The 16,334-nt window shown below is 43.7% G+C and overlaps 1 protein-coding gene across 1 annotated transcript in view; it reads left to right on the top strand.

Annotated features, from left to right (window-relative positions):
• Positions 1 to 16,334, top strand: part of pla2g4f.1 (phospholipase A2, group IVF, tandem duplicate 1) — a 93,651-nt gene that overhangs the window by 15,435 nt on the left and 61,882 nt on the right. The window contains exons 3-7 of the mRNA XM_078233252.1: positions 1,696 to 1,832; positions 3,866 to 3,988; positions 6,230 to 6,270; positions 8,401 to 8,443; positions 12,354 to 12,420. Of these exons, the coding sequence (XP_078089378.1) occupies positions 1,696 to 1,832; positions 3,866 to 3,988; positions 6,230 to 6,270; positions 8,401 to 8,443; positions 12,354 to 12,420 (411 nt within the window). The remainder of the gene's footprint in view (positions 1 to 1,695; positions 1,833 to 3,865; positions 3,989 to 6,229; positions 6,271 to 8,400; positions 8,444 to 12,353; positions 12,421 to 16,334) is intronic.

Consider the following 16,334-nt stretch of genomic DNA (forward strand, 5'->3'; position numbering starts at 1 on the left):
TAGGGCCGTGGTAAGATGCTCTGTCAGAGAGTTGGTGCGGACTCGATGGGCCAAATGGCCTCTTCTGTACTGTAGGGATTCTAATTATAACAGCATCATCTTGGCATTACCATAGAGCAGAAATTCAGCTGTACCAGCTATAATAATCAACGGTGAACCTCCGATCCCTCAGTCTCTCGATCACCAAGACCTTGCACCTGCTGTAATATCACCCATCTTCACCCCTACCTCAGCTCATCTACAGCTGAAATCCTCTTCCAAACCTTTGTTAACCTATAGATTTGCCTATTTTAATGCTTCTTTGACAGCCTCCAACCTTATACCCTCTATAAATTTTAGCTCTGAAATAGTTACCAGTTTCCTAACTCTCACCAAGTCTCATTCACCCATCACCCCAGTGCTTGCTGTACTATATAATGTCTCCAGTCCACCAGCACTTTCACCATTTCTCAGCCTTGTTTTTTAAATTTCTCTTTGACCTCACCCTCCCTTTCCTCTGTCAACACCCGACAGCTCTCCCAGATCCCTGCCCACTTCCAGTTTTGACAGCTGGCACATTCCTGATTATAATCACTGGCGACCATGTCTGTAACTGCCTCAACCATAAGCTCTGGAATTCTGTCCTCAACTTCCCTGCTGCCCTCCCTCCTCCTGAAAACCAAGTGTTTGGTCAGCCATCCCAGACTCCTTTCATGGCCTCATGTCAATCCCTTTGTTTCCTTGTGGAGTTTGACACAGTAAAAGGCACAATATAAATAGAAATTGTTATTCTCTCATCCTTTGTGGGTCAGTAACCTAGAATTCTCCACCTGACACCACAGTGAGCGCTCTTACCACCAGACAGCGGGAGTCCATGGAGAAGGCCGTATTAGTCCTTATTAGGGCAACTTGGGGTAGACAATAAACGAAGCCTTGCGAGCATCAGCCACATCCTGAGAACAAATATAAAACAAATCTTTATAATGCTCACCAGCTGCTGGCTTGAATGCGCCAGGAATCTGTAGAGAGAAATCGTTCAGATTTTAGTATAGCATATTCATGGCCATCACTGACAAACCAGCCTTTGCTGTCCGTCTGTGCAGTATTTCCTTGTGTATATTTCTTTTCTGTGTTTCATTCCCCTTATCAGTCTGGCCTCTTCTATCTCAGTAGTTTGGGAGTTCTATATTATTGGTGGCTCAAATTACCCATACCCAGAAAGAGAGGCAAAGCTCTAAATAATGCCGCTTTAATGTAAGTATAGCAGGGAGGATGTACGGTGGGGTAAAGCGAGTAGTGTCATGGGGTTTGGTGTTGGGATCACTACTGTTCTTAGTGTACATCAATAATTTGATTCAGAATCTCAGTGTAAATGGGCCAGGTTGGCCTCCTGTACTGTCTGATTCTGTGAAATGCCACTGGTGATAAACGCCACCATTGTCCTACCAGCATGACAGTGCACTCCGATTTATGTATCTGTGGAAATGATAAATACGATTGTGTCCTCATGGCAACAAGACCTCCTTAAATGCAAGGATATTTTTGAGGTGTCAGTGATAAATGCAGATTCTTGATATTTGCAATAGTTCTGAATTCTGTTTTCATATGTAAGGATAGCAGAGAGCAAGAGTGCCTGCCTTGTACCACCATACGAAAAGATTCCTGTGTATGTATTGACATAGCTTCTGATTGTTTCATGTTCCTGACCGTTCACAGTTGGGAAAGCGGACTGTTACGTTTCTTTACATCTCCCGACGGCATCTGCAGTCGATTACAAAACGAAAACCATTTCCAATAGCAACAATCCGGAGTGGGATGAAACCTTCAATTACAGGATCCAGAGTATGGTGAAGGTAAGTCTGAGAGAAGAAGGCAATAGACTGTGGGTAGAATTTTGAGGATGGCCATCCCGAGAGTCGGCACCCAACTCCGACTCACCTCACACTCCGACTGCCGTTTAATTGGCAGTGGGCAGGTCTGTCCTTGGGAGGGAATCCTACCCCGTGAGATCTATTGGCCAACTTGAAGCCGGGAAAAGACAGCGCTGCAGTGGCCAAAAGCCAGGACCTTTGAGAAGGCCGGTGCCAGGGAAGAGGAGGGGAGGTCCAAGCATGAAATTGCATCAGGGTTTTGTCAGGAGACAATCCCATGCATTCAATTTTATGCAGTAATTTTAAAGTCACTTGCTGTATTGTACAGTAAGTTCAGACTGTATGGTACAGTGTTTCAATTTTTTAACACATTCAGTCTTTAAAAGAGCTGTCTTGTTAGTTTCACATCTGAAAAAAGATGCACTCGTTTAAATTATATGGAAATGAATGTAAAGAGCAACTGCATCCAGATTTCCTCAAGGCACAGGGCGTACTTCATGGTCAGACTGGCCCCATAAATATCTGACACTAAGCTTCCGGAGCTGCTCTCTTAAAAGGGATTGATATTAACAGGATAGTGCATTATTTTTTTGAATAAAAAAGTTTTTCTATCTTTGCATTTGGTACAGCACAAATTTAATCTTTTGCATTTAGTGAAGTGGTTGTACGCAGGGATCAGAGCGTGGGCCCCAGCTGTTCACAATTTACATCAACGATTTGGATGAGGGAATCAAACGTATTATTTCCAAGTTAACTGATGACACTAAAGTCACCATGGTCCCAGATGACCATAGGCTGCTCTCCCCTTTGAGGGGGAGAGCTGACTGGTGGTGATTTAACCTGAGGATCACCACACCTCAGGCAAGGGGTAAAGTTGAGAAGGTGGGAACTTCATGAATAACCTTCTAATTGAACCCACGCTGTTGGCGTCGCTCTACATCACAAATCAGCTATCCAGTCAACTGAGCTAAACCGGCTCCCCAACTGATGACTCTAAGCTACATGGAATTGTGATTGGTGAGGAGGAAGTAAAAAGGCTTCAAGATGATTCAGACAAATTGAGTGAGTGGGCAAATACATGGCAGATTCACCTGGATATGTGGATAATGGTGAAGCTATTCACCTCGGTAGGAAAAACAGAATGGCAGAATATTATTTAAATGGTGATAAATTGGGAAATGTTGATGTACAAAGGGACCTGGGTGTCCTTGTATATCAGTCACTGAAAGCAAGCTTGCAGGTGCAGATAAATGGTATATTGGCCTTCATTGCAAGAGGATTTGCGTACAGGAGCAAGGATGTCTCACTGCAGCTGTACAGGGCCTTGGTGAAACCATGCCTGGAGTGTAATGTACAGTTTTGGTCTCCTTTCCTAAGAAAAGATATACTTACCATAGAGGCAGCGCAGCGAAAGTTCACCAGAATGACTACTGTGATGGGAGGATTGTCGTATGAGGAGAGATTGGGTCAACTAGGCCTGTATTCACTGGAGTTTAGAAAAATGAGAGGGTTCTCATAGAAACATATAAAATTTGACAGGGCTGAACAGACTGGATGGCGGTATGTTGATTCCTCTGGCTGGGGAGTGTAGAATGAGGAGTCACGGTCTCAGGATATGGGCTAGGCCAGTTAGGAGGAACCTGTGGAATTCCCTACCACAGAAGTCACTGAATGTGTTTAAGAAATAAATCGATAGATTTCGAGACACTTGAGGAGTATGGGGACACAGTGGGAATATGACATTGAGTTGGAGGATTAGCCATGATTAGATTGAATGGCAGAACAGGCTCAATGGGCTGAATGGCCTACTCCTGCTTCTATTTTCTATGTTTCTCCAGTAGTGTGTCATCTTGCATTTTACAATTTTGCTTATTTGTTGACAGCTAAGGGGAAACAGCCAGTGTTTCCCCAATAACTGATGTTATTTGTCTGATCCTCTCCTCATATTTTGCAATGATTCATTGTGGCATGTTTTCTGCTCCGTTTGAGAGGTTCTTTTTTTAAACCCTGTTTAGAATGTGCTGGAGCTCTCCCTCTATGCTGTCAACGTGAAAGGGACAAAACATCTGTCGACAGTAGCCGTCGATATTGGAAAAATTGAACCTGGACGTGATTTAAAGACTACCATAAACCTGAAGGTGAGGCATGCATTTTGCTGTGATTGAACCAATAGGCAGGGTGTTCCGTTTCTATGTACATAAGTAGTGTGGGCCCTGAATGTTTAAAGATGTACAACAGCAACCCAACAGAGATTGTGTTTGTAGAAGGGGAACTCAGTTCACAGGACTGTGATATGACATAAGATTTGCCGATGTAACTAGCTACGTAAGACTCTGAAATACTCTGAGCAACAGTGTTCTAGTGCAGCCAACATAAACTGGAGAAATGGTACCTCACCTTCCAATTAGGCACATTACAGCCTTATGGACTTAATGTTGAGTTCAACAACTTCAGACCATGAACTCTGCCCACCATTTTGATACCCCCCTCCCTCTGACTGGAACTTGTTTTCATGTTTTTGCTTTCAGACAGTGTTGACCTTTATGCCATTATTAAGACCAATTTAATCTTTAATAATGTCATTACTGCTGCTCCCTTTGTCTTGTGTTTCATGACATCTTCGTAATTTAATCTCTCCTGACCTTTAACCTTCTCCTGACCTTTTGCTCCACCAACCCTTCCACTCTTTTATTTTACAACAGCGTAAAACTCAACACATTTCTAGCTCTTTCCAGTACTGGTGAACTCCTATTAGATGCAAGATAGAACATTACAGCGCAGTACAGGCCCTTCGGCCCTCGATGTTGTGCCGACCAGTGGTACCAATCTAAAGCCCCTATAATCTACACTATTCCAATATCATCCATATGTTTATCCAATAACCACTTGAAAGCTCTCAACATTGACGAGTCCACCACTGCTGCAGGCAGGGCATTCCACGCCCTTACTACTCTCTGAGTAAAGAAGCTACCTCTAACATCTGTCCTATATCTCTCACCCCTCAATTTAAAGCTATGTCCCCTCGTGCTAGCCAACACCATCCGAGGAAAAAGGCTCTCACTATCCACCCTATCTAATCCTCTGATCATCTTGTATGCCTCTATTAAGTCACCTCTTAACCTTCTTCTCTCTAATGAAAACAGCCTCAAGCCCCTCAGCCTTTCCTCATACGATTTTCCCACCATACCAGGCAACATCCTGGTAAATCTCCTCTGCACCCTTTCCAACACTTCCACATCTTTCCTATAATACGGCGACCAGAACTGTACGCAATACTCCAAATGCGGCCGCACCAGAGTTTTGTACAGTTGCAGCATGACCTCCTGGCTCCGAAACTCAATCCCTCTACCAATAAAAGCTAACACACCGTACGCCTTCTTAACAACCCTATCAACCTGGGTGCCAACTTTCAGGGATCTATGCACATGGACACCCAGATCCCTCTGTTCATCCACACTACCAAGTATCTTACCATTAGCCCAGTACTCTGTATTCTTGTTACTCCTTCCAAAGTGAATCACCTCACACTTTTCCGCATTAAACTCCATTTGCCACCTCTCAGCCCAGCTCTGCAGCTTATCTATGTCCCTCTGTAACCTGCCACTTCCCTCCGCACTGTCTACAACTCCACCGACTTTGGTGTCATCCGCAAATTTACTAATCCATCCTTCCACGCCCTCATCCAAGTCATTAATAAAAATGACAAACAGCAGTGGCCCCAAAACAGATCCTTGTGGTACACCACTAGTAACTGAACTCCAGGATGAATATTTCCCATCAACCACCACCCTTTGTTTTCTGACAGCTAGCCAATTCCTGATCCAAACCACTAAATCACCCTCAATCCCAGATGTTAACACTGATTCTCTCTCCACAGACCTGCTGAGTTTTTCCAGCATCTTCTGTTTTTATAACTATTTCCGTTGGCTGGGGAGTCTCTGGCTAGATGATATAGTCTAAAAATTAGAGCCTGACCTTTGAGGAGTGAAATTGGGAAAAGGACAGTAGAAATTTGGAATTCTCTTCTGGAAGTGGCAATTGATGCGAGATAAATTAATTTAAAAAATGAGATGGATAGATTTTCATTAATCAAAGCTTTAAGGGACATGGGGCAAAGATGGGTATATGGAATTGGGGCAGGGATCAGCCATAATATGATTGAAACAGAGCAGGCTTGAGAAGCTAATTGGCCTCCTCCCATTTCAGATTTTAAACCCATGTTCTCGACATAGAGGCTGCCGTGCAGTTTCCTTTGCAATGATATTTTTTAAAGCAATATAAACTAAAATACAATCTGATCGCTTTCAAGCTTAATGCAGGATTGGACAGCAAAAATAATAATAAATGGATTCTCATTACATTTAACCTGTTTCTTTCAGGATGACGAGCAACTGGAAGTGGAGTTTTATTTGGAAAAATGGTGAGCGTTGAAATGACGGCAATTCGGGGACTTGAGGATAGGACAAATGTCATTCCATTTTATCAGCCATTTTTAAAACGGTTTGTTTTTAAAGCCATTTGTCGAAGGTACCAATGTCCATCCATCTAATATTTACAAAGCGGCTGAGGATTTTGAATAGTATAGCTTATGGACTAGTTGAAGACCTGTATGCTAATGGGTCTATGTTGCTGACATCTATGCATGTTTGTTGGAGAAATTGCCCAAGTATATGTTTTTCACAAAAAAGGACAAATCACACCAAACCAATTATCTTATCAACCTTCTCCCAATTATCAACAGAGTAATGGAAAGTGATGTCAATATTGTCACCAAGTGACACCAACCCATTGGTAACCTGCTCGCTGATGCTCAGATCAGATTCCACCAAAGCCACTAGATCACTGGCCTTGATTCTGATATGGATGCAAGACCTGATAACAGAAGTGGGGGGTAGCTGTCCTCAGCATAAGGGCAGTGAATGACTGAATATATAGCCCTTGGGAACTAACTGAACTGAGGTAAACAGGATCACCATCCCGATAGCCCTTGCCCCCTGTAATAAGTCTTTGGAGGCAGAAGTCCCTTCACCAGAATCCCTTTATTTGCAATTCCAACAGCAGTACACACAGCGCTACCAGTCAGCAGTCTACCTTTGGGAATGCCAGAGGAACTGACACTCCCGGTTAAATACAAGGAAAAGACTCTTTGATTGGCCCATCAATTGACTCCTTAATCAGGTAGTTCATATTCCAGTAGGCCAACCTCAATGGCCTGATTGAAGTCATTACACCCCCAACCACCCAGGGGGTCTCAATGGCCTCCAGTCCCCCCAGCGAGGCCATCAAGTCTGGTCCCCATTGTTGGGGACCATACGTGATTCTCGCCGGTGAGGATCTCCACTGGCAAGGCGGTTAAGGCAAGTGAGCCCAGACAATTGTGTCCGGGACTCAATAATTATCATTAAAATGAGAATTAAAATCTGTCTTGTGCCCTTCCCGGGCGTGAAGCCAGTTTTTCGCTTCTCTTACGATCTTACCGGCTCACCATGTCGATCAACTGGCGTGACGAGATGGTAAGATCGCCCCAAAATGTTTCAGGAAAATTATTTTTTATCAGAACTGAAAATGTTAAGGGATGTAGCAGATTTTGAACAAATACTGAGGAAAGAAATGATATGCTGAAAGTGAGGAGAGATTGAATATCTCTCCTCCCTCATCAAGGGATGCTTGTGTAAAACAAGAGGGACAAGTAAAACAAACGATAGATCTATAGACGGTGTAAATGGAAATACTGGAATCATCACCAACAAAATAGAGGCAGGGGCTTTGATCTAAAATTGTTGAACTCCGTGTTGAGCTCAGAAGGCTGTAAAGTGTCTAATTGAAAGATTAGGTGCTGTTCTTTAAGCTTCAATGGAATAATGTTGGCGGCCATTGTCGGAGTGCATGTGGGTTGGAGAATTATAATGACAGCTGACCAACAGCATGGGTGACTCTTACTAGTTGAATGGAGTTGTTACACAAAGTAACACCCAATCTTTTGCTTTCCCCATTGTAGAGGAGACCACATTGTGAGCAGCTGTGTTAAAGCTATATTTAACAGTATACTCAATTCTAAGAAACACAGGTAAGTTGCTTTTTCATCATTGGGGCCCTGGGTGGAGGTTATAGGGCAGGTATTGCAACTCCTGGATTTATATCAAAGGTGCTGTGGAAAGTTAATCAATTTTGCACCCAACTTCACCCCTCCTTTGTCCCTTGTGAGATCAATCTCCAACTCTTCCGTACCTCGACTTCTGTCTCTAGTTGCCATGCACAACTCAGAGATAAATAGGCCCACTGCAGGATCTTGAAAACTAACTAGAGGGTGGAGCACATTAGAATTTCAGTGATTTATTTCTCCCCATCTTTTTATTGTTTCACTTTTCTCAGGTTGACTTCACTCAGTGTTGTTCAATGATGTTATAGCGAAGGAACTTTGGTATTTGTGTGTTAATATTCCAGTTCAGAAAATCTCAGTCATGGATCTTCTATTATGTGGTCCTTAACCAACCAACATTCATTCATCGCCATAACAATATCAACTTGTTTCTTTTTTTGTCTTTTGCAGTAAAGATCCTCCCGCTGAGATCCTCACTAATGGCGTGCTTGTGGTGAGTTGTGCTTTTTCTATAAGTTGTTTGATATAGTTCAGATCAGTACATAATTGTTCACTTGTTGGAAATCATAGAATCCCTACAGTACAGAAGGAGGCCATTCGGCCCATCGAGTCTGCACCAACCACAATCCCACCCAGGCCCTATTCCCGTAACCCCACATATTTACCCGTTAATCCCCCTGATACTAAAGGGCAATTTAGCATGGCCAATCAACCTAATCCGCACATCTTTGGACTGTGGGAGGAAACCAGAGTACCCGGAGGAAACCCACACAGACACGGGGAGAATGTGCAAACTCCACACAGACAGTGACCCGAGGCCGGAATTGTACCTGGGTCCCCAGCGTTGTGAGGCAGCAGTGCTAACCTCTGTGCCACCGTGCGGTTCTTACTAAAGTAATGGGAGTTAGAGATTATAATAAATGCCTGAGATTAGTCCATTCCCTTTTTGCCCGCCCTGGATGTGTGTATTTATATATGCATGTACACCCCAACAGATACTAATGATGTGGTCCAGGTATGCAAAATGGTTTTGCTCTTATCTCCCTAATTGAGATGTACTAAAGGCATTTTGTAACACTCCAACTGATGACCAGGCTAAAACCTGCCATTCTTGTTCTGTACATAGGATTACAACATCTAAGGGTAGTTCCAGTTCTGGTGTTTTGCAGAACACCAAGCAGCCTATATTTATGTTAGTGGAAAAATGGCTAGTTTGGGGAAGGAGTAATATCTGCACCAATCATGGTAAGATTAATTTGGAGATTAGTGCACCTTTGCATATATTTTTAAAAATTCTTTCATGGGATGTGGGCGTCACTGGCTAGTCCAGCATTTGATGTCCATCCCTAATTGCCCTTGAGCAAGTGGCGGTGAGCTGCCTTCTTGAACGGCTGCAGTCCATGTGGTGTAGATACAGAGTGCTGTAAGGGATGGAGTTCCAGGATTTCGACCCAGGGAGAGCGAGATTTCCAAATCAGGGTAGTGTGAGGCTTGGAGGGGAACATGCAGGTAGTGATGTTCCCAGGTATCTGCTGCTGCTGTTCTCCTGGATGGTAACAGTCATGGGTTTGGAAGGTGCTGTCTAATGAGCCTTGGTGAATTTATGCACTGCATCTTGTAGGTGGTACACACTGCTGCGTCATTGGAGTGTCATTGGTGGAGGGAGTGAATGTTTGTGGATGGGGTGCTAATAAAGTGGGCTGCTTTGTCGTAGATGGTGTCAAACCTCTTGAGTATTGTTGGAGCTGCACTCATCTAGATAAGTAGAGAGTATTCCATTACTCTCCTGACTTGTGTCTTGTAGATGGTGGACAGGCCTTGGGGAGTCAGGAGGAGAGTTACCTATCACAGGATTCCTAGCATCTGACCTGCTCTTATAGCCAAAGTGTTATAAGGCTAGTTCAGTTTCTGGTCAATGGTATTACCTAGGATGTTGATAGTGGGAGATTCAGTGATGGTAATGCCATTGAATGTCAAGGGGCAATGGTTAGAGACTCTATAGTTGAAGGTGGTCATTGACTGGCACTAGTGTAGCACATGGATTGCTTCAGTATCTGTGGAGTCGCGTATGGTGCTGAACATTGTGCAGTCATCAGGGAGTATCCTCATTTCTCACCTCATGATGAAAAGGAAGATCACTGATGAAGCAGCTGAAGATGGTTGAGAATTAAACACTTCCGTTTAAAACTCTAGCTTCTCAGCTTTGACTTTCCATGAAATCTTTTTGCAGCTGTGAACTGACTATCATCTTCCAAGGTCCCCTTTGTTATTTAAGATCTTTTTGTTCCATTGTTTCACTCGCAATTGTCCTTCGCACCTCCCCCACCCCCTCCCCAGCCAAAAGAATACTTGTAGCAAAATTAATGTAGCCTATTGTTGGGGGGGGAAGAGAATTGTTGGTTCTAAGGAGCTCCGTCAAAGATGCCAAAAGACAGTACCGGACCAAGCTAGAGTCCCAGGCTAGCCACACCGACCCAGGCAACTATGACCAGGTCTGCAAGACATAACAGGCTACATGATGAAGGCATGTAAAATTGCCGGCTCCAACGCACCCCTCCCTGATGAGCTCAATGCATTCTACGCCCATTTTGAGCAAGAGGTCAGCAAGAACATGCCCTCCATCCAGGAAGCCCTGGATGAACCTGTATCTGGGGTCACCATTGCAGATGTCAGAGCAGTTTTCTTGAAGGTCAACCCATAAAAGCGACTGGCCCGGATGGTGTACCCGGAAGTGCACTCAGATCCTGCTGGCGGGGATATTCACAGACATCTTCAACCTCTCTTTACAACAATCTGAGGTCCCTATCTGCTTCAAGAAGACGACCATCATCCCGGTACCAAAGAAAAACCAAGCAGCGTGCCTTAATGACTATTGGCCGGTGGCTCTGACGTCCATCATTATGAAGTGCTTCGAAAGGTTAGCCATGGCACGAATCAATTCCAGCCTCCCGGACTACCTGGATCCACTACAGTTTGCCTACCACCGCATCAGGTCGACAGCAGATGCCATTTCCCCGACCCTACACTCAACCCGGGAGCACCTAAATAACAAGGACACCTATGTCAGACTCCTATTTATTGACTGCAGCTCAGCCTTCAACACTATTATTCCCACGAAACTCATCTCCAAACTCCATGGCCTGGGCCTCAGCACCTCCCTCTGCGACTGGATCCTGAACTTACTAACTCTCAGACCACAACCAGTAAGGATAGGCAACAACACCACCTCCACAATCATCCTCAACACCAGTGCCCCACAAAGCTGTGTTCTCAGCCCCCTACTATACTCCTTATACACCTATGTCTGTGTGACCAAATTCCCCTCCAATTTGATTTTCAACTTTGCTGACGACACCACCGTAGTGGGTCGGATCTCAAACAATAACAAGACAGAGTATCTGGTGAACTGGCGCAGCAACAATAATCTCTCTCTCAATGTCAACAAAACGAAAGAGATTGTCATCAACTTCAGGAAGCGTAAAGGAGAACATGCCCCTGTCTGCATCAACGGGGACGAAGTAGAAAGGGTCGAGAGCTTCACATTTTTAGGTGTCCAGATCACCAACAACCTGTCCTGGTCCCCCCATGCCGACACTATAGTTGAGAAAGCCCACCCATGCCTCTACTTTCTCAGAAAACTAAGAAAATTTGGCATGTCACCTATGACTCTCACCAACTTTTACAGATGCACCATAGAAAGCATTCTTTCTGGCTGTATCACAGCTTGGTGTGGCTCCTGCTCTGCCCAAGACCGCAAGGAACTACAAAAGGTCGTGAATGTAGCCCAATCCATCATGCAAACCAGCATCCCATCTATTGACTCTGTCTACACTTCCCCTGCCTCGGCAAAGCAGTCAGCATGATTAAGGACCCCACGCACCCCGGACATTCTCTCTTCCACCTTCTTCCTTCAGGAAAAGGATACAAAAATCTGAGGTCACGTACCAACCGACTCAAGAACAGCTTCTTCCCTACTGCTGTCAGACTTTTGAATGGACTTACCTTGCATTAAGTTGATCTTTCTCTACACCCTTGCTATGACTGTAACACTACATTCTGCACTCTCTCGTTTCCTTCTCTATGATCTCTTTGTCTGTATAGCGCGCAAGAAACAATACTTTTCACTGTATGTTAATACATGTGACAATAGTAAATCAAATCAAATCAGAAATTATAATTCAGAATGAACGGTTTACTGTGTATTGGTTAACCTTTCCATGCATCTGCATGTGTTTCAGGCGGACAATAAAAATGATAATGATTCCTGACAATAAGGGCAAAAAGGCAAGAATGAACTGAAATGAACTGGATAATCAGTACCTGTAATCCAATGCCTGTGCGGTTCCTATCTCCTGGTAATCTTGATACTGAGCCAATTTCTTTTCTGTTTCTCCATTGACTAGGCTCAATCTTGCACATGTATGGAAGCCAAGGTGAAGACGGTCAACAATCTCCAAGTGATGGGACCAGGCAAGTGCTGTATTGCAAGAGACTTATGCGATTGTGTTCTTTCCTCTCAGGTTTATATCATAGAAATCATAGAAACCCTACAGTGCAGAAGGAGGCCATTCGGCCCATCGAGTCTGCACCGACCACAATCCCACCCAGGCCCTACCCCCACATATTTTACTTGCTAATCCCTCTAACCTACGCATCTCAGGACTCTAAGGGGCAATTTTTAACCTGGCCAATCAACCTAACCCGCACATCTTTGGACTGTGGGAGGAAACCGGAGAAAACCCACGCAGACACGAGGAGAACGTGCAAACTCCACACAGACAGTGACCCGAGCCGGGAATCGAACCCGGGACCCTGGAGCTGTGAAGCAGCAGTGCTAACCACTGTGCTACCGTGCCGCCTCCTTCTGCACTGCTCACAACAATAAGCAAGCATTTATTGATAAGATCCACAGTAAATGAAGCAGATAATGAAAACAATTATTTGACAATAATTACTGTTATGTACAGGAGAAGAGGGGGGGATGCAAATTGAATTCCTTTACTTTTCTCGCTGTTTGTCCGTATTTTAATTTTTGAAATAAGTGCTGGCGTATTTGTGAAGTCAATTTTAACGTGACTCACAATAAAATTCTCTTTATAGAATCACAGAATCCCTACAGTGCAGAAGGAGGCTATTCAGCCCATCGGGCCTGCACCAACAACAATCCCACCCCGGCCCTAACCCCTTAACCCCACATATTTACCCTGCTAATCCCTCTGACACTAAGGGACAATTTAGCATGGCCAATCAAGGTAACACGCACATCTTTGGACTGTGGGGGAAACCGAAGCACCCAGAGGAAACTCCACAGACACGGGCAGAATGTGCAAACTCCACACAGTGACCTGAGGCCGGACTTGAACCCAGGTCCCTGGCGCTGTGGGGCAGCAGTGTTGACCACTGTGCCAACCTGCCACCTGGTTAATCCCTAAGAAGTAGTTTATTCACACATTCAAACTTAGAGGGGAGCCCCTCTCTCAATTACATCGGTACACACAAGGAGATAGAGGAAAAATAACTTTACAACTAGGACCTGTTTCTGAGCTGTAATTTTCTATGGTTCTATAAGTGCAGGTCAGTGGGACTAGGCATAAAATGGTTCGGCACAGACAAGAAGGGCCAAAAGGCCTGTTTCTGAGCTGTAATTTTCTATGGTTCTCTATGGTTCTAATAACTTAGAACCAAAAAAAACAAAGTTAGAAATATCAATTTACGAAAATGTCAAGAGTTCAGAATATCAGTGAAGGTTCCTTCTTGTTAGAGGTAATATCTGAAAGCAGAAGTTGCTGAATTCCATCCAACTTGCTGATAATGCAGCAAGTTGAGATTGGTATACAGAGACTCCATAGGTGACAGCAGGAATGTTCCAGAGGCATTGAGGAGGTTTAGACAAGTCAGGCTTTGTTGTCAGCCGAGAGTCTGCTTTGGTGTTGACAGGCTGGATGTGAACAAAGACTGCCCTGGGAGTGGGAATCCAGAAATGTAACATTAAAACTTTCCAAAGGAGTTTAGGACATCTGGCAATGCCCATTGATGAGTCAGTTTCAGGTTGATAGTCAGTTTGTGTGTTCCGGGTCCAAATGTTCACCCAAGGAGATGGATAGTGGCTATTATCACCTCCTCGGGTATGACAAATGTCTCTCTATGCTATAATTCAAAGCTGGGGAGACAAATTGTCTGCTGTTCCTTTGTTTTATTGATTGTAATGGACCCACACAATGATGGGTGTAAGATTCCATAAGGATAAAGGTTGAGATTTTTCTTGTAATTACTGTTGGAAGTTTCCAGAACTGTAGCCAACATGCAAATTATCTGACCTGTAGCAGCCATGTATTTGGTCTAGCAAAGTCCATTTTAAAATAAGTAGGAAGTAAGGTTTGATTTAAACAGTTTATTATCTCTTTTATGTCTTTTGGACATGACAATTACACTTAGCACTTTAAGTGATACCTGAAAAGTTTACCAGGAAATTCAAATACATTAACATCTCTCAAGGCTCTTAAACCTGGTTTCTCAACCACTTCTTTGCACTCTGCATGAGAATTCATGTTTTTATGTAACCACATTTATCATTAAACGTTGGTTTGATTATCCTGTTCTAGGCAGGATATGGATAGACTCCCTTTATCTCAGTGAAGTGCTTTTGAAAAGCTGGAGCTAATAAAGCTTCCTTGACATTTCCTGTCAAATAAAGATTATCTCTGCCAAATGCTGCTTTTATTTGCTGTTGTATTTGCTGGCTTGTACTGGTTCATAGTTGGGGAACACCTTGATGTAATTATTAGCATATTATTTTTTCCCTGCTTTAACCCAGGAATTGTGAGGGCAATTGGAATATTCCCAACACTGCTTCATGAATGGGAATCAAACCTGAAATCTTGTGCCTATATGACTTAGAGCAGAAGGAGGGTATGTTTTCGCTCAGAAGACAATTCTTGGAGAGATTCTTCTTTTGTGTGGCAGTTTGAAATGCAGTATTCAAAAATCATACAGCATAAAATGAGGCCATTGAGCCCATCATGTCTGTGTCAGTTCTTTGAAAGAACTCTCCAATGTGTCCCATTCCCCTGCACTTTCCCCATAGCCCTGCAGTTTGGGTTTTTTTTCAGGTAATTATCTAATTTGCTTTTAAAATATATTGTTGAATCTGTTTCCACCACACTTTCAAGTTTTGCTTTCCAGATTATACCACATTAAATAGCCAAATTGCCAACCCCAATCCATGGTTCTTTTGCCAATTACATTAAATCTGTGCTTTTGAACCCTTTTACCAGTGAGTGATAGCTTCTTATTTAATTTATTAAAGCTTTTCATAGTTTTGAATGCCTCTATTCAATTTCCCCTTAATCTTCTCTGTTTTAGTGATTAGCATGGCTGTCTCACAGCGCCAGGGACCCGGGTTCGATTCCCGGCCTGGGTCACTGTCTGTGTGGAGTTTGCACACTCTCCTTATGTCTGCATGGGTTTCCTCTGGATGCTCTGGTTTCCTCCCACAGTCCAAAGATGTGCGGGTTAGGTGGATTGGTTGTGCTAAATTGCCCCTAAGTGTCAGGCGGACTAACTAGGGTAAATGCATGGGGTTATGTGGATAGGGCCTGGGTGGGATTGTGGTCGGCGCAGACTCAATGGGCCGAATGACCTCCTTCTGCACTGTATGATTCTGAGTGATTTATGAGAACCACATCACCAGCTTCCCTCATCTCTCCACATTTCAGAAGTCCCTTATTCCTTTAACATTTCACTAAACCTTCAATGTCCAGATTTATCATCCACTGTGTGGGATCTGGTGACACAGACTAATGGAAGTTACTTTCCCAATAGATGTTAGCCACCAGTAGTGCATTAAAGATGCTCCAAAGTCATAAATGAGATAATCTTCATCTTAGAAAAGAACCATAGAAAATTACAGCTCAGAAACAGGCCTTTTGGCCCTTCTTGTCTTCTATTTATGTAGCAGGTAGAGCACCATTACTAAAGTTCTGATGTGCTTGGCAGTGACGTAAATCTAAAGTGGCTTGATGAAGCTGGGTGATTGGTATTATATGATGATACGTGGGTAGCTATTTTTCAGGATTCAGGTGAAACCGCAGTCCTGGTTTCCCACATCCTCCCCTTTCTGACTTTAGATAAGAATTCTGAATTTTTGAGAGTTGTGGCAAGTAACTGGAAAAGGTTGGTAGTCATTTACAGGTGTTCCCTAATTTCAGTTAGCCTTCATTAAGTTCCAACATGACTTTAGTTGTGATGTGATCAGAGGTTCTTGGAGGCTAATTGTACAGCTTTGGGTATGCGGAATTGTTTGTTCTGTTACTAGGAGTTGTGCATTTCAATTATAACAAAGCATAGATCTATGAGTAGCCAGGAGGATAATGGGGGGTAGAAGA

This window comes from Mustelus asterias, chromosome 18 (genome assembly GCF_964213995.1).
Source record: "Mustelus asterias chromosome 18, sMusAst1.hap1.1, whole genome shotgun sequence".
Classification (NCBI taxonomy): domain Eukaryota; kingdom Metazoa; phylum Chordata; class Chondrichthyes; order Carcharhiniformes; family Triakidae; genus Mustelus; species Mustelus asterias.